The sequence below is a fragment of the Schistocerca serialis genome, chromosome 3 (genome assembly GCF_023864345.2).
Source record: "Schistocerca serialis cubense isolate TAMUIC-IGC-003099 chromosome 3, iqSchSeri2.2, whole genome shotgun sequence".
Taxonomy (NCBI): domain Eukaryota; kingdom Metazoa; phylum Arthropoda; class Insecta; order Orthoptera; family Acrididae; genus Schistocerca; species Schistocerca serialis.
The window spans coordinates 392,124,336-392,144,417 of NC_064640.1; the positions used below are offsets into that span (position 1 = coordinate 392,124,336).

Genomic DNA, 20,082 nt, shown 5'->3' on the forward strand with positions numbered 1-20,082 from the left:
ACAAAGAGGGAGCCCGAGACACCAGGAAGGAGACAACAGTACAACACTCAGCACGGAGCCCTGGGGTACCCCGTTTTCTTGGGAGAAAGTACGGGAGAGAGTAGTGTTCACCCGCACCCTAAATGTGCGCTCTGCCATAAATTCGCGAAGAAAAAGGGGCAGCTGACATCGAAAGCCCCAAGAGAACATTGTGCGGAGGATGCCTGTCCTCCAACAGGTACCGTATGCTCTCTCCAGATCAAAAAATATTGCTACTGTTTGGCGTTTCCGGAGAAAATTGTTCATGATATAAGTGGAGAGAGCAACAAGATGGTCAACTGCAGAACGATGCTTTCGGAATCCGCATTGGGCAGGTGTTAAAAGACTGCGGGATTCCAGCCACCACGCTAAACGGTAATTCACCATACGCTCCAAAACCTTACAGACACTACTCGTGAGAGAAATGGGGCGGTAGCTAGAGGGGAGATGTTTGTCCTTTCCAGGTTTCAGAACAGGAACGACGATAGCTTCCCGCCATCATCTGGGGAAAGTACTGTCGGTCCAAATTCGATTATAAAGGCGAATGAGATAACGCAGACTATGGGTTGATAAATGCAGCAACATTTGGATGTGGATACCATCCGGTCCTGGGGCGGAGGAACGAGAAGAAGAGAGTGCATGTTGAAGTTCCCGCATGGAGAAAACAGTATTGTAGCTTTCGCAATTTTGAGAGGAGAAAGCAGGAGGTCTCACTTCCACTGCACGTTTCTTCGGGAGAAACGCTGGCGGGTAAATTGAAGAGCTCGAAATCTCAGCAAAGTGCTGACACAACGAGTTAGAAATTGCGACGGGGTCCACTAATGTATCAAGCGCGACAGTGAGCCCAGAGACCGGGGAGAAACTAGGTGCGCCTGAGAACCGTCGAAGCCGACTCCAAAGTTCCGAGGAGGGAGTGAAGGTGTTAAATGAGCTAATAAAGAATTTCCAGCTTGCCTTCTTGCTATCGCGGATGACACGACGGCATCGCGCTCGGAACTGCTTATAGCGGATACAGTTGGCCAAAGTAGGATGGTGGCGGAAAACGCGGAGAGCACATTGCCGCTCACGTATTGCATCACGGCATGCCTCGTTCCACCAAGGAACTGGGGGGCGCCGGGGCAATTCGGAGGTGCGTGGTATTGAATGTTCCGCAGCTATAAGAATAACGTCGGTAATATGTGTGACCTCATCGTCGACACTGGGAAAGTGACGGTCATCGAATGTCGCTAGAGACGAAAAAAGTGTCCAATCAGCTTGGGCGAACTTCCAGCGTTGCAGGCGCATGTATGGCAGTTGAGGCTGCAGTCTAAGGACACATGGAAAGTGGTCACTCGAGTGTGTATCATCAACGGCGAACCATTCGAAGCACCGAGCTAGCGGAACAGTACTGACCGCAAGGTCCAAATGAGATAAATTTGTCGTGGAGGCAGACAAAAATGTAGGGACCCCAGTGTTGAGGCAAACTAGATCCGCTTGGTGGAAGACATCTAGCAATAGTGAGCCACGTGGACAAGGATGTGGAGATCCCCAAAGCAGGTGGTGGGCATTGAAGTCCCCAACCAGCAAATAGGGGGGCTGGAAGCTGACCAAGAAGATGAAGGAGATCAGCTCGTGCCATTGGTGTGGACGATGGAATGTATACAGTACAAAGAGAGAACGTGTATCCAGAAAGGGAAAGACGGACGGCGACAGCTTGGAAGGAAGTGTTTAAATGGATTGGGTGATAATGGAGAGTTTCACGGAGAAGAATCATGAGTCCTCCATGTGCTGGAGTGCCTTCAACAGAGGGGAGATCATATCGGACGGACTGAAAATGAGGGAGAACAAAGCGGTCATGGGGACGCAGCTTTGTTTTCTGAAGACAGAAGATGACCGGCGAGTAGGATCGTAAGAAGATCGACAATTCATCCCGATTGGCTCGAAAACCGCGGATATTCCAGTGGATAATGGACATAGGGTGAACAGAAAATGGAGGAATGTGACCAAGGTTGCAGTCAACTCAACGACTGCTCAGAGCTTGCGACCGACAGCATGGAATGGCATTCAGCCGAAGGCAGAAGATCCTGATCCATAGGTTGGTCAGGAGCAGCTCCTGCCACCAGCGATCGGCCGGTTGATCGGCCGCCAGCAGTGCGCCTCGGCGACACAGAAGAGGGCCGAGGGCGATTTCCGCCAGGTGGTGCTGTAGATGGGACACGACTTGGCGGAGAAGGAGAGGAACTGGGTTTCTTTGTTGCCTTCTTGGAAGTATGATGTTTAGATGAAGGAGGAACCGATGGTTGGGAAGTTGCGGTACGTAAAAACTCTTCACGAGTATGCTCTTTTTTCGAAGTCTTGGTGTCTGACTTTTGGGCTCGAGATTTAGCAGAACCCGACAAAGGATGAGCCAGAGAGTGGGCAGGCGAAAGTGGTGAGGTTGAATGGGCGATCTTTGCGCTGGCCGATCTGACGACCGTGGCACTAAAGGTGAGGTCGCAAGTCTGCGTGGCCGCCTCCTTTGTTGGCTGAGGAGAAGCAAGGACAGTGCTGTATTTTCCTGTCTGAGGCACGGTGGGCTGTCGACTGGCGAATAATTTTCGAGCAGCAAAGGTCGACACCTTTTCCTTCATTCTAATTTCCTGGATGAGCTTTTCATCCTTAAAAACAGGGCAATCTCGAGAGGAAGCAGCGTGGTCACCCATACAGTTGATGCAGCGAGGGGATGGAGGTGGACAAGCACCCTCATGGGCATCCTTGCCACACGTAACACATTTGGCCGGATTGGAATAGGACTGGCTGGTGTGATTGAACCGCTGACACCGATAGCAACGCGTAGTGTTTGGGACGTAAGGGCGAACGGAAATTATCTCATAGCCTGCTTTGATTTTCGATGGGAGTTGAACTTTGTCAAATGTCAAGAAGACAGTGCGGGTTGGAATGATGTTCGTGTCAACCCTTTTCATAACTCTATGAACAGCCGTTACGCCCTGGTCAGGCAGGTAGTGCTGAATTTCTTCGTCAGACAATCCACCGAGGGAGCGTGTATAAACGACTCCACGCGAGGAATTTAAAGTGTGGTGTGCTTCAACCCGGACAGGGAAGGTGTGGAGCAGAGAAGTACGCAGCAATTTTTGTGCCTGGAGGGCACTGACTGTTTCTAACAACAGGGTGCCATTCCGTAACCTGGAACAAGACTTTACAGGACCTGCAATTGTGTCGACACCTTTCTGAATAATGAAAGGGTTGACCATGGAGAAGTCGTGACCTTCGTCAGACCGAGAAACAACTAGGAACTGTGGCAACGATGGAAGAACTGTCTGTGGCTGAGACTCAGTGAACTTACGCTTGTGAGCAGACATAGTGGAAGGTGAGGAAACCATTGCGGAAGAATCCCCCATGATTACCGGTGTCTCCGATGGCGCGCTCCTCCCTTGTGGGGGCCCTCTCTGAGGGCACTCCCGCCTTAGGTGATTGTTCACACCTCAGGTCACACCTCCCGAGAAACGGACGGAGGGACCAATCGGCACTTTCGGAAGGTATCAGCTCGGGTAATCACCCCTTCCTGGGCCTGGCCGTTACCAGGGGGTACGTACGTGTCCTACCTGTCTACCCGGGGCGGGGAATTACGCGTTACCCCGTCACCGGCTACGCACAAAAACGCGTGGGTCGGCCTTCAGACACGCACAGGGAGGAAGAAAGAGAAAGGGAAAAACAGAGAAAGGGAAAAACAAAGAAAGGGAAAAACAAAGAAAGGGAAAAACAAAGAAAGGGAAAGGGAAGAGGAGAGGTCTCAAATGCCGCAGCAGAGAAAAGGGTAAAGAGAAGAGGTAAGGAAAAGAGAAGGACAAAGGAAGGATGAAGACATACAAGCAGAGAAGGCAAAGAATGCGGTACATTTACAAGCGTCCGTCTCCGGACATAGGCATAAACCATACTCCCAGAGGGGAGAAAGGGAAGGAAAGAGCCAGAGGTGAGGGGAGGAGCGACGAAGATGGGGGAGAGGGAAGGATGCGGAAAAGGAACATATGCAGCCCGGAAAGGAAGGAGGGCCACATTAGCTCGGGGTCCCGTGCTCGCTACGCACGTATCCACAAAAGAGTTGTGGCATAAATTGGCATAAATTGTCCACCCAATAGAACCCTCTTTGGAGCAGCTTTATGGCAAGCAATGAATTGACTTGGTGGTTGTTTTGCTTCTGGAGCACAATGTTAAATTCATGTTTCACTCACAGTAGCAACTTAAGGCAAAAATTCCCTCAGTCTCACTTAAACTGCTAAAAATAACGCGTTGGAGTTGAAAGCAGCACCTGTTTGTGCATCTTCAGCAATTTGGTACGCATTGGGCTGAAAATTATTTCACTGCCAACTTATCATGTAAAAGAGCAACTACCATTCCCTAATACCTCTATGGCCTGTGCTGCTGCATACACATTTGTTTGATGATGAATTATAATCATGTAGTGCACATTTTCAATGACATTTTGGGTTGTTGGGTGTTCTGCCAGATGTCAGTGTAATATTTGCACAATATTTCGCTAACATACCTCATAACCTGATACTGCTCCCCGAGTGGACCAGATCCAGTATTTATGTCTGTGGCCTTCCCCCTCCACCGGCAGTTGCAAGCATTCCCTCTGCAGTCTGCACCTGATCGCTGTGATCTTCTGGAATGCTGCCATTCTATTTTCGGTCTGCTATGGCTCTGAATGTTCCTTCTCCAGTCTGCGCCCATTGTTTTCCATTCGCTGCGGTTGTGGGTGTTCCCTCTGTGGTCTGCACTTACCAGACCCACTTCTGGGTGTTCCACCTTTGGTCTAGTGCATATGGAATTCTGTCTGAGGTACAATATAATATTGGTTCCCATACAGGAAATATGTGAAGGTCAGTGTGTGTCTGAACAGGTCCAACAGAGCACCATCAAATTTATCCACAATCAGTTCTAGGGAGTCTTTCAATGGTATCCTAGTGAACAGCGACACCACATCAAAACCGACCATGATGTCTGAATCTGCAATGCATAATTGCTTGAAGCGTTGCAGGAAGTCTGAGTTTCGGATATGGTGAACACATTCCCACACATATGGAGACAGCAGATTTTTGAAGTACTTGGCTGTTGCATATGTAGGTGCCCCAATATTACTGACAATTGGTAGTAGAGGCACACCCTCCTTTTGTATTTTAGACAGACCATATACGTAGTCTACACGGCACTGGTGCTTTTGCCCGTAGTTGTCTAATGATCTTGCCAGGCATCCCTGTTTCCTTCAGGAGAGCCCTGGTCTTCTTATTCACCTTGTCAGCAAAATGATCTGGTGTTGCTATGATATCATCAGTGGTGTATAGACATACAGGGAGACATACAGTGTTTACAATAAATTACCTGTTGTATTCTTGTATTGCAACTGAGTTGGTGACACAGTTTACCAAGAGCAGGAAAACTTGCCAATACCTGTTCTTGCTTTTCTGCATGTTAGTCAGACCTTTTTCTTGCCAACTGTCCGGCTTGATCTATGAACTTTATCTGTCAAACAAAAACATCCAATAGTTACGATTACAAAGAATCCCTCCCCCAAAACAAACAGAACATCAATGGAATGGGTGCACACCCCATCACCACAATGAAAGAAGGCCAAGGTCCAACCTTCAGCAGGAAAGGTGACAACATGAGTGTTTTTTCAAATGGAGAGAGTGGTGGATGTGGAATTTATGCCAAAACGCATGACAATCAACTCTGCTTTGTACTGTCAAATGTAGCACCAGTTGAGTGAGGCAATTAAGGAAAAGCAGTGAGGAACATTGAGTGCTGGTGTGATTTTGTTGCATGAGAATGCAAGACTGCACTCTGCCCACCAAATGCCAGAACTGCTGCAGTGATTCAAGTGGGGATATGGCAACATCCTCCACACAGTCGAGATCTAGTGCCATGTGATTATCATGTGCTTGGAAAGATGAAAGAGGATCTCAGTGGACGATGATTCTGAAACAATGAGACAGTGAAAACAGCTGTATCCACATGATTACATAGCACAGGAGCTGATTTACATGCATCCGGAATTGAAAAGTTGGTAACCCACTTTGAGAAATGTTTACAGTCTCTTCTTGAGGACCATGTGGGAAAGGGAAATTACATTGTGTGTTATCATAGCCATGTTGCATATGTGAATGTGGTCTAATAAATGGCCATAACTTGGGAGTGTGTGTGTGTATTTCCTCAATTAAATAATTACTAGAAATACTGCGGTACATATGCAAAGTAGTTATTTTTTATTAGCTGTCATGAAAATAGAGCACCCTCATTTGTTGGTGCCAAAAACAAGAGAAGTAGTGGACTCTCGTATATTTTTACAAAAAACCCTCATTAATTCAAACTTTGTCAAACTGAACTGGCTATTTTTGGGTCCTTTGAAATTTGGTTAAATGAGGGTCTAAGGTAGTACACAGTCTGCAGTAGGTGCCGAATACTGAAGTCAGTTCTCTCTGTAAACATGTCTTTCTACAGTAACTGGTTTCATATTACTCCATGACAAGAGAAATATCAACAGATTGGAATTTTAACCTGGTCATCAAATTTGCAGCTCAAGATTTTAATAGCCTGTGTCCCTGCACTACTTCAATGTCACAGACTTTATAATATGTCATGCAACATTGGTCATCAACAACCAACGTTTCAATACATTATGCCTGTTACTTTCACAGCCCATGGTACACCCAAACATACAACCCATACAACTGCAGAAACAAATTCGCCACCTGTATTCTGTCACCAGCCAACAGTCAACAAATCCATAACTGCCATTCTCCCATTGTTATCCCAAAAGCTCTACTACTTATTGTTATATACATAAGCTCTCACTTTCACAGATAATTATCACAATTAAATCTTGTTAAATGTTTTCAATTTAGACATTTAGAAATGATTTTAACATTAGTAAAAATTATTCAATAAGAAACAGAAAATACAACAATATATTTAAAAAATTGTTCAGTCTCTGACAGTAATGGGAAACGCACATTGTGATTTGTTACATTACATACAAATATTAGGACGCAAATTAAACTTTGGTTCACCAGACCTGGATGATAGTACCTTGTCAAGGTCCCTTGCCGAAGTTACGGTGAAGACCTCAAGAGCAGTGAAGCTGGGCATGAAGATCACTATGAAACATGGGCATACTGAGAAGAATGCAAAATTGTACCCATTAGTCAATGTACATGCACCTATTAACAGTACAATAGTGAGCATCTAGAACAAGTAGAAGAGTACTAGACTTTGCTGGAACACACACTAGAAAAAACAGTCAGTCGTGTAACAATTCTTCTGGGAGACTTCAACGTCGAGCTTGGATTGGAACACTAGAAGCAAGACATCACAGGCAACTTTCCACCACACCTTAGCATCAATAAGAATGGAGTGAGACTAGTACAAATTACTGCAGAAATTACCAGCTGAAGTTCACATCCACAATTTTTTGTGAACTATTAAAGATGTACATGGAAGGCATCTAACATTCTTCGAGCCAAATTCCAGATTGACCACACAGCCATGTCTACTAGGTATGATGGAAACGTTCATGATGTATCAGTAAGATGCAGGCTCAATCTAGATACAAACCACTATCTAACCTTCATTATGATAAATCTGCTCAAAATCAAACATGTACCAAGAATCAATGTAAATTTTAACATAATAAAACAAGCTGGAGGGACCTCCAATGAAAGCTGAAGCAGACAGCTCAAGAGAGTGTAACCAGCTCACACATGACGACACCAGCGTTGGACGGCACAATGTGATGAAGCAATTGACTCCAAGGAGCTCACCAGAGGAAAGTTCAAATGGTTCAAATGGCTCTGAGCACTATGGGACTTAACATCTGTGGTCATCAGTCCCCTAGAACTTAGAACTACTTAAACCTAACTAACCTAAGGACATCACACACATCCATGCCCGAGGCAGGATTTGAACCTGCGACTGTAGCAGTCGCGCAGTTCCGGACTGAGCGCCTAGAACCGTGAGACCACCGCGGCCGGCCCAGAGGAAAGTATCTCTCACATCAGACAACTCAGACACTAGAAGTAGCATATATTACACCAATGACACTTATAACAAGAACACTCAGAGGACTCAGGTGTGACAATGATAAAAAAGCATTGGACAAAATAGGAGGATTTCTCGCAGAATAATTCTAGAGAATTAAAAAAAAAAACTACCCAGACTCAACACCCAAAAATTCACTGGACAATGCTTGCATTTCCAACAGTTTGGATGAAATGGCCATGGTCAATTGGGATAACTGCATGTTATTAGCACAGTATTTCAAACACATTACTTAAGTGCTCAGAAAAACAAAGATTCCCCTTGTGCACCTAATACCTGGCCAACCAAAACCACCACCACTCCCAAAGGCAGAAATGAAAGTAGCCATACCATTATTGAAGAATAACAAGGCTGTAGGTGATGACTGACAAACACACACACACACACACACACACACACACACACACACACACACACACACACACACAAAATCCCAAAGTTGTTCACTACGATGTGGCACACAGAGGCTGATGTGGCACACAGAGGCTATCCCACAAGAGGGGAAAGTTCCATTTATCCACCTACAGTATAAAAAGGGTGACAAGTCTGATGTTAATAATTACAGGGGGCTCTCTCTCCTACCAGTAATCCATAAAATTCTCTCCGAGTCCTGCTAACAATTATACAAGACACAACAGGAAACACTACAGGTGAATTCCAAACAGGGTTCCACTACGGACTGAAGCAGATCCCTAGTCTGAAACTTTTCCTCAAGCACAGACAAATTACCTGACAAAATAGTGTATTTAGCTTTGTGGACTTTAAAAGCATAGGATTCAATCAATCATATCATACTTTTTAACATGTATGAATCTGGTATTGATACTATGGCCAACCACCTCATCAAGTAAACACTCACAAGTATTTTCAGTCCAAAGTGAATTTCATGGCAGACTATTCAGATCCTTTCTATATCAAGGCTGGTATGACAAGAGAAATGGCCCATCACCTATTACATTTAACCTGGTTCTGGAGAAAGTCATTAGAGAATGATGCACAGAGCTGGCTATGACAGACCAAAGCACAAAGTTACAAAAAGGCAAGAGGAAAGAAGTCAAGATTGACTGTTTGGCATTTGCTGATAACTTGGCCAGACTCTCCATAAAAATTACATGGACACAGTGCACATCCAGATTGAAACCCTGATGAAATTTGCCGAAAAAAAAATCAGGTTGCAGATCTCCTTCCAAAAGACAGAGTTCCCACTGGTGCTTTATGCTACACGCACACATGCGGGCGCACGCCCACACACACACACACACACACACACACACACACACACACACACACACACACACACACACTAGATCAAAAAGGCTTTCTCAACACACTAGAGCTAACAGAAAGCCGATTTATTAGAAATATATAAGGACCTAAGAAGAATCATACAGTGAGTGGAAGCTCAGCAGCAGTATGTGTATCAAGACACTGAACCTGAGTGATGACATACACAGATGACGTCTGAAATTCTATCGCCAGAGAAAACACATTCACTCAAGCAGAGGGACGAAGAGGACACTGATGCACTATGGGAAATTCCGTGTGAACCATGCATATATCAAATATGAATATAAAATACAAGAAGATTTAACTCAATTTGGCAATACACAGGACCTTATGCAGGACAGGACCACAATAACATTAAGAAACAGCTGATAGAGGGAAAACACATGTGACAGAAAAGAAGAAGGCTGAAGGAATTATCTGAAGAACACAGGCAGTAGATAAGCCAATGCATCAAAAATTACTGTTAAAGGTGAGGGGGAATGGAAGTCTGGTCCTAAGTAAGCCGAGTACTATAATAGTGTTATCTTCACACAGGGCAACAGTACCCGATTTACTGATAACCTCTCTCACTGGCCTCCATTTTAAAGACCTCTCTTTCTGGTAGATTTATCCAGAGTGAGAAATGGCCACTGGAGTGGAGATGATCAGTGTCTTTTGGGCTGGATCTGTGAGAGCAGGGAGTAGAACAAGAATAGCGACTGTATTGTAGCCAATGTTAAGGATACACAACTCCACTCTGACTTGCTGCTCTACATGGCAAGTAGTAAGCATTCTATGTTTTATTCACATTTACGAGTTTGGTTCACAAATTACAATCTCTCATAGGGCCCAGTGACTGTAGTATGAGGATTTGCAGTCTGCTGTGCTCAAATTTTGAGACACATGCAATTGAAGTGGCTGTCAGACTACAATTTAATAAGTCAGAAGGAAACGATGCAATCTTGCAAGACATGGGCTGCTGAACTACAAAAACTTAGTCAGCAGTGTAACTTTCCGTGTTCATGGTATAAGACTTGCCAATCTTTCATTTGTGAAGTGGTTGTGCATCTAACATCCAACAATGATGTTTGGGCTAGCACTCTGAGAGACTGATCCATTCAAAATTGACCAAGGCGTAGTAAAAGTGCATACTCAACAATATGTTCCCTAAGTTACTGACAGGATGAATTATTGTTAGATTCCATGGCATTATTACATAATGGGTGTGTAATTGTTAGGAATGTAATTAATAGTTCCTCCTCAACTTTGGATAAAGCAATAGTGCAACTCTTATACCATCTCAGTACACAGCACCAAAAAGCTCATAATACACTGATACTTCCTAATATCATGTCAGACATCATTTTGCCCCCTGTGGTGCACCAACTCGATGTGGCATTGACTCAACAAGTCGCTGGAAGTCCCCTGCAGAAATATTGAGCCATGCTGCCTCTCTAGCCATCCACAATGGTGAAAGTGTTGCCAGTGCAACATTTTGTGCACGAACTGATCTCTCGATTATGTCCCTTATGTGTTTAATGGGATTCATGTCAGGCAAGCTCGGTAGGCAAACCATTTGCTTGAACTGTCCAGAATGTTCTTCAAACCAATCGCAAACAATTGTGGCCTGGTGAGATGGCACACTGACATCCATAAAAATTCCATTACTGTTTGGGAACATGAAGTCCATGAATGGCTGCAAATGGTCTCCAAGTAGCTGAATATACCATTTTCAGTCAATGAATGGTTCAGTTGGAATAGAGGACACAGTCCATTCCATGGAAACACATCCCATACCATTATAGAGCCACCACCAGCTTGCGCAGTCCCTTGTTGGCAATTTGGGTCCATGGCTTCATGGGGTATGTGCCATACGTCAAACCTACCATCAACTCTTACCAACTGCAATCTGGACTGATCTGACCAGGCCACGGTTTTCGAGTTTTATAGGGTCCAACTTATTTGGACAACAACCCAGACAAGGTGCTGCAGGCGATGTCATGTTGTTAGTAAAGGCACTAGCATCAGTAGTCTGTTAGCGTCAAATTTTGCTGCACAACCCTAACGGATAATTTTATCGTATGTCCCACGTTTATTCCTACAGTTATTTCAGTGTTGCTGATCTGTTAGCACTGACAACTCTACGTAAACGCCACTGCTCTCGGTCATTAAATGCAGGCTGTCTGCTACCAAGCTGTCTGAGGTGAGACTAATGCCTGAAATTTGGTATTCTCAGCACTCTCTCAACACTGTGGATCTTGGAATGATTTCTGAAACGGAATGTCCCATGCATGTAGCACTACCATCCCTGTTGATTCCCATTGTGCAGCCACAATCACATCAGACACATTTACACATGAACCACACAAGGGCAAATGACAGCTAGGCCATTGCCCGGCCCTCTTATACCTTCTGTAGGCGATACTACTCACACCTGTATACATGCATGTCACTGTCCCATGACTTTTGCCACTTCAGTGTATTGTATGTGAATAAAAATTCAAGTAGCAGAAGTTGTAATTTTCAAAATTAAATTAAAAAACAGAAATTGTGTCCCAGTTTGACTGCCTACACTACAATGCAAAGCCATACCTTTGGTGCTTGCAGCCTACAACAAATCTACCACTGGCTATCATCAGGATTGAGATGAAGTTACACCCAAGTACTGGATGTTTGGTTGGTTGGTTGGTTGATTGGGGTTAAAGGGCTTAACAGGAAGATCATCAGTTCCATGATGCAGGGGTAGTTCATCTGGTGTCCAAAATTAAAGCAACAAACGGAAATTTTGCAAAGTTGGGCTTATTTTGCCACGGAACAGTATAAACAGTTGATAGCCAAGTAGAAAAATAGTTCAAATGGCTCCAAGTACTATGGGACTTAACATCTGAGGCCATCAGTCCCCTAGACTTAGAACTACTTAAACCTAACTAACCTAAGGACATCACACACATCCATGCCCGAGGCAGGATTCGAACCTGCGACTGCAGCGGTCACGCGGTTCCAGATTGAAATGCCTAGAACCGCATGGCCACACCGACCGGCTAAGCCACAAATGGTGCTGAAAATGAACTGCCAATAGTTATGATAAGTTCCATCCAAATACATGATAACTGCAGTATGTGTAAGCTGAAATTAGATTAAGGTTGAATGAAAATGCAATGCTTGTATCTTTTCGATCCATCTAGGAAACAGTATTTGCATCTCTGAATAAAATGAAATTATATTGTTCATAAAAATCTTCAATACCCCCTAAACAAGGACAACCATGCTCTTTACTTACGTTTACATGTTTATCCTGCAAATATAATTCCTTTTGTTTGTTGTGATAAATCAATAGTGGTATTCTTTTATGTTTGTCATATAATCCCCACATTCTGAAGAATATTAAAGGAAAATATTAAAAATGTTTCACATAATGGAAATCTTTCTTGCACATTAGTATACTAAGTACCAAAGCCAACTGAGAAGAGAAGGGTGTAGTATAGTGAATGGTGGCTGATATAGCTGGAAGGTGCACGCAGCACAGAATAGGAATCTGCTACTGGTGAGTTCACCTTCGTGCAAGTATATGGCAAGTGATGAAGTAGAGCAATGAACTGGGAGAGGGAGACAGAACAGAGGAACTGGGAGACTGTGAAGAGGAGAGTGTAAGTGTAGAGTGAGTGAAGTGAGAGACCTGAAAAAGAGAAGCATGCAGATGGCAAAGGTTGTCAAGCAGCCCTTAAGTATGTTGCACTCAGAAGTATGTTCTTCCACTAAGTGGTCATGCACACAGAAAGATGTCCAAAAGTTACAGCAGCAGTGGTGTATCTTATGATTGCTTTCAAAGTGGTTCTGCTTCTGATATTATAAGGTATGTCAGTGATGTGACTGGAATAGGATGAGCCGGGTGGGTGCATAGGATACGTTTCTGCAGGTGTCATAGGTGTGGTGAGAAGGATATTTCAATATTTCATAGATTGCTTGGCACAGGGGCGGGACAGAATACCACTCTGGGAGGTTTGGTAAGGAGTGTGGGTTTCCAAGGATGACAATAGCTAGATGAAGACCTGGCAAAGAATGTGATAAGCTGTTTCAGCCCAGAATGATAATGGGTAATTAAGTGAGTGTTCCTGAGCATCTGCTTTCTGGGACCTGTACACATTCAGCACAGGAGATCAGTTTGCAGACTAGGTTCAGAGCCTAGTGCCTGTCTGTGAAAGTGTTAGTAAGACTTTCAGCTTACTAACCAAGGGATTTCTCACCACTGCAAATGCATCATACATAGATGGCTAGACTGTATGGGAGAGAGATTTTAGTATGAAAGGGATGGCAGCTATCAAAATATATGCACTCTTGCTGGTTTGTGGGTTTGATAATCAACGGAAGCTTTCTTGGAGTATCTGGAGAGATGGATGTCAACATCTAGGTAGGTAGCATATTGGACTAAGAAAGGGCAGATGAAGCAAACGTGAGTGAAGGTGTTGAGGTTGTAAAGAAATGAGAATCTTGACCCTGCGTCCAAATCATTACAGTCTCACTGATGACCTTGAATCAGAGAAGGGGTTCAGGACCTCAAGGGGGTAGGAAGGTCCACACCCCCCTCTAAATGGCCCACTAAACAGGTTTGCATACAAGGGTGACAAGGGTGCCTTGTCTTCACAGTTGGTCAGGTCCATAAGGAATGAGGCGGTCAGTTTGCAATTAGTAGGATGTTGGGAGAGGTAAAGTTCAACAGCAGCAAGACCATGGGCATGGTATGTAGAGATGTGGCAACAACAGTGATGAATAGGGATTTAAGTGATGATGGGTTGGGGATGGCTGGGAGCCAGTGAAGGATGTGGTTTGTGGTCTTGATAGGGGAAGCTTGGCTGTGGGCCGTGGGTTGAGGCATTTGTCAATGTGAGACAAGATTCTTTCAATAGCCACACATTAACCAGCTACTACAGAGTATCCAGGGTGATTAATGGGGGACGTAGGCAAAACTGGTCAAAAATGATTAAAAAAAAATATTGCTACCAGATAGTTCTGTAGCATGTTAGAAATACTGTCTCCAATTTTCACAGATAAATTCGAACTACAAACGATTAAAAAACTGTCTTGTTTCAATCATTGCGCAGTGCCACGCCCGCTTTTTTAGATGACACTCTTCTTGTTTGTAATGTTTTATTACTTCTTGCTGTCATAAAAGCATCGGAAGAGTATAGAACGCTGTGGATGTGTTTCCGTCATGTTATCATTGCCTTCTGCTATCTATCTTTGGCAGTTGTTATTGTCTGTAGTGCAGAAATATAAACATTTCAGTTCTGCTGATAGTGTGAGAATTACAACTGTGTTCAAGCTTTTTTTGTATGATTTACCGTTTAAAATTACAAGATATAGTGGTAAAGTGTTTAAAAAAGTGGCTAAAGCTTGGCATTTGCATGCGAATAAACAGTTTCTACAAGTGAGTCAACATAATTCAGCGGAAGATAATTGTGTAGCTAAGGCAACAAGCAGTTCACAGAAGAAACTTGGAACTGGTGTAGAGTTTCAGTCTACTAAAGATGAATTGAATAGTGGTTTTAGGATAATTGATTAGAAATTGTGTGTTCTATTTCTAAATTGGTGTGCATGAGGTAACTGAGGCAATAAATCTTTAATATTATATGACAGCAATGACAGAGATGGTATTGTGTATAATACACACTTGTTCTGTGACAGCTGTCAAACTGACATTCAATTCAAAACATCAACTGCTAAGAATTGGGTGTATGAAGCCAACTTAAGATTCTGGTATGGGATGATGTGTGTTGGTGTTGGAAGCGAAGGTAGCAATTTGTTTTGTGCAATAATAACTATGCCATCTCTGTCTGCCTTGTACTCAACACTAAACAATCATCTTCGGAACGCCCTGGAAACATAATGCAATAGCAGTTTGTCAGCAGCAGTGAAAGAGCCAGTTTTATTTAACAAAGACATCCAGACAGAAGTAAATGACCCTTTGCATTCTACAGACCTGTGTGTTTCATGTGATACCACATGGATGAAAAGGGGCCATACCTTCCTACATGGTGTTTCGTCAGTTCTAAGTGTTGACAGGAAAAGTTTTGGATTTGCAGGTGATGTCCAAATATTGCTCTATTAGTGCACAGAGGAAGACATTAGACAACAAGGAAGACATTAGACAACAAGGAAGAACACACAATAATTTGCAGCAAGCATTACAATTGTTCTAGTGGTGGCACGACGCCAGCAGGAATGAAATTAATATTTCATTGGAGCGAAATGAGGCATGGAGTTAGATATGTGAAACATCTTGGTGATGGAGATTCTAGTGCTTTCAGATCTGTTGTAGAAAGCATGCCATGTGGGAATAGATGCAACACTGAAAAGCTAGAGTGTGTGGGGTACATTCAGAAGAGGATGGACGAGTGACTTCTGAAACTGAAACGAGAACAAAAAGGTGCAAAACTCAAAGATGGGAAGCCACTGGGTGGGCCACAATGCCTCACTGACAAACAGATCCACAATTTGCAAATATATTATGGCAAAGCAATAAGGCAAAACACTGGAGATTTGAAGGCAATGCAGAAGGCAGTGTGGGCAACATTTTTTTCACAAGTTGTCAACTGATGAGAAGCCAGTACATGAATTGTGTGATGTATCCTGGCGCATATATAAGCAAGTAAAAGCAGAAAACAAAACCTGTTTACATAAACACAGTCTTCTTGAAGCAACCTTAAACACCATAATGCCAACATTCCAGTTTCTTGCTCATCCAGATTTGTTAAAGAAATGTACTCATGGTGGAACCCAAAACGCGAATGAGAGCTTCAACAGTCTCATTTGGAAGAGATGCCCAAAAACAACATTTAGCGCATTTACTGTTGTTAAGATTGCCACATATGATGCGTGTCCGGTGTTTAATGATGATAACATTGGAAGAATAAGGACCCTTACTGGACTACGATTTGTTGCAGGTTGCTTCACCGAGAAGTTATTGAAAAAGATAGATACTGCACATGTTGCTCGTTCTGAACTGTCTGTAAAGGATACAGCCAAAAGGGCATGCCACGAACATCAAATAAAAAGCAAAAAGGTACACAAAGAGCAAGAAGACCAAATGGATGGTTATGGTCAACATTAAAGCACTAGTTTATGGTGTAAATCCTTATAAAATCTTTTATATGCATTTCCCGGAACTTTCATTTTTCAGTGTGTAAGGAACATTTTCCCCTGAACCATAGGAGACCCGAAAGTGAAATTTTCTCCAGAATTTGTTCATAGTATAACACAACTCCCTGTGGTACAAATTTTTTCTAAGTGTATTTCTGTCAAAATTATTTACCTTTCTATGAAACTGAAATTGCTTTGTTTCGGATGCATAATTTTTTAAATAAATTGTAAGAGTTCTAAAACTGGTATTAAAAAACTGTTCCACACGTTTGCTTATCTGGTTAATAAGAATTACCTACGACAATATTAATGTTGTAAGTAACGTAATTTTTGTGAAAATGTTCCTTGTGTGATAGCATGGGTTACAAAAATTTGCAACAATGACATGATCAAATTTTTTGAGAGAAAAATTTGAAAAAAATCCAGAATGTAGTCCATAACATAATTACCTCATGTGCAACATTTGGTTCTATTATCTTTCAAATACAAAAAACTGTGTTGGATTACATAAACACATCCATTTTCTCCTACGTCCTCCCTTATGTTACGTATTTTTGGAACTATTTAGAAGGTGAGTATGTGTGGGTGGATCTCTCTCTTCCTCTGTTGTAACTCCCATTGCAAAAGCAACCCTCCATTTCTAATGCCACATGCTACTCCCAGTGTGTGAGCAAGAGAGAGCTCACTGATGACACATTCCTATCCCACCCCATTGCTGCTTTCCCTTTCAGTCATCAGACACCCTTCCCTCAACCTCCCTTCTCTTCTCTTCTTACGAACTCCACACAATACAACATTTCTTCTGTATCTGTGTGTGTGTGTGTGTGTGTGTGTGTGTGTGTGTGTGTGTGTGTGTGTGTGTGTGTGTGTGTGTGTTAGATGTCATCTTTCTGCTCCAATATTAAAAAAAAAAAAAAAAAAGGAAACATAGTTTTATTTATGTCTCAGCGAAGAGAACAACAACTTAATTCAACATGGCAGGAAGGAAACCATCGCACAGCAAAAATCACAGAATGTTATTATGTGCACCATTTCATGGCCTATAAAATTGTATTGTCAATGTTGTGAGATGCTATTTTACAGTTAATGGGTTTGGCTGTTGAGAAAAATGTTGACTAAAATGCCTTTGGAAAGTTATAAAGTGTCACAATATTTCTTCATGTAAATTTTGAGTAACAGAAAAAGGAAGCACAAAGAAGGGGAAGGGGAAATAAAATGCAACTTCACGTGTTGAGAGGGTATGTGAGGATATTTCAGCAGTTGCCAAATTGAGTCAAATTTATCAAGAACTTGACACTGAGAACCCACTTACCAGAATTGTGTAGCATCCTATTCACAGATTTGGTTGGGAAACTGTTGTATCCTCTTCTGAAGTAAATTGGCCCACTACTGTTTGTAACTGGTCTTTGATATAGGGGATACAGGTACCTGGACGAAGTTGATGCCTCACATATTCTACTGGGGAGGAATCTGGACATCATGTTGGTCACAAGATTACCTCAACTTTCATACCAACAGTTCATAGACATATGAGCCATATGTGAATGAGCATTGTCCTGCTGAGAAACGACAACACGATACTGCTGCATGAGATTTGAACACAAAAGGATGCAGGATGTCTGTAACATACCATTACGTCATCAGAGTTCCATCAATCACTAACAGGCATGACTTGAAGTCACACCCAGTGACACCAGGAGATTGCTGTGCCTCTACAAACACTGGGAAGAGTGGAACCTCTCCCCAGGTTGCTCCCATACTTGACAATGATGGTCATTTGGGGTACAACAGACCTGCAATGTGTCACTGAACAAAGTGTGACACCATTCATCAGGAGTCCACATTTCCTGGTCGAAGCACCACTCATCAAATGCAGTTATTTGTGTTGTGGTGTTGATGGCAGCTTACCCATGGGACAATAATTCCATAGTCTGGTTGTTGCTACTCCCAGACCAATGGTGCAGGATGACACACTGAGTCCATTACTCTATGATGGCAGATACAGATGTGAAGCAGTTATGATATGGTTGGGGCACAACATGGTAATCCCCCTTCGTGATGATCAGACGTGGTCAATCAGAACCTTGACTACAAGTGTACCTGCCCATGCGGTCCAACAGTGGGCCACTCTTACATCCAAATGCCCCACAAATGTGGATACTGCACAATTCGATCCACCAGCAAAACGGAGCCCTACAATGAAGCCGCTACCAAACTGTCAGGTACTGATAATGCTGTCTCACATGAGTATGCTGTAACTCCAAGTACGCGGCATCTCCGTTTTCTTTGGAGTGATCACTCAACATTTGACACTGTTCACGCCCTTCATGTATTCTACCAGGCCTGATAACAACACTAAACACAAACAACACTTGTGCACTCTGGTAACTACTCTGTCACAGATAATTGCAACCCTAATCATTTCCATAATTGCTGATAGTGTGTATCTGACCATGCATTCTGGGTGCTTCACTCTTTTTGTCAGGCAGTGTGTATAAGAATAATGTCTCTCTAAGCAACTCAACCCCTTTCATCAACAAGATCATTAATTACTGAAACAGTGAGGTTGTTTAACATCAACACACCGATTACAGTGAAAGATTTACACACACACACACACACACACACACACACACACACACACACACACACACACACACACAATGTTTTTCAAAGCCCACCATAATTTTAAGAAATAGCAGCATATATTGTACTTACTTTGAAAATTCCACCAGTTGTGTTTTGTCTTCATATGTTGTGCACCATATTTTACTCTTACAAAAATAGTATTTTTCAGTTTGACTTTTCAGGCATCTCTCAAGCACATCACCATTATAGTATATTATTTTTTCACTCATTCCATCACTTGATATTTTGCACACACATCCATTGTTGTACCAAATTTCTTTCCTTCCATCTGGATGTGTTTTAATGTGAGTTACACGGTCATTAGAAATCATATCTGAATCAACATTCTGATCTGCACTGTGCAACTTGCTGGGAATAATTTTTCTGTTAATCAAAGTGTTGTCATCTAAAATGTTTATATACTCATTGATTTCCCCAGTACTGACATTGCTATCTTGTGCTGCATAATGAACAAAATCATGTTTTGGAAGTGAATTGATACCAGCATCATCAAAATCGGTAATGTTCCCATTTTCAGGAGTTTTCTTTTTAACATCATCACTCTCCTGAATGTTATTACTCTGAACATGATTATTTTTTTCTGTATGTGTTTTGTTTAGTGAAGAATTAATTATGTTTCCATTAGCTGGAACTGTTAGTATCACATTTTGTGCACTTGGTATTTCAGCCTCGGGTGCATCCTTTACTGTCTTTGAAGGGACAAAATGCTGTGGTGCAATGCTACAGACATCCAAAGGCTGCTGCAGCTCTTCACTCTCACAATCCTTCATTTTACTGGGTACAGAATCAACCAATTTGGCACTACAGTTTTCAGCATTTATTAGACTGATGTGAACATCTACCTGTAAACAAAATATAATTCACTTAGCTCACTGTTTCAAAACAAATGCAATAAGTCACCACAATCACACGTGCACCACCACCTCACATCTACATCTA

The 20,082-nt window shown here is 42.8% G+C and overlaps 1 protein-coding gene across 7 annotated transcripts in view; it reads right to left on the minus strand.

Moving 5' to 3' along the window:
- Positions 1 to 20,082, minus strand: part of LOC126470242 (centromere protein J) — a 326,728-nt gene that overhangs the window by 39,082 nt on the left and 267,564 nt on the right. For all 7 annotated transcript variants that reach the window (XM_050097951.1, XM_050097950.1, XM_050097946.1 and 4 more), the window contains one exon: positions 19,213 to 19,985. In XM_050097951.1, coding sequence (XP_049953908.1) covers positions 19,213 to 19,985 — 773 coding nt within the window. The remainder of the gene's footprint in view (positions 1 to 19,212; positions 19,986 to 20,082) is intronic.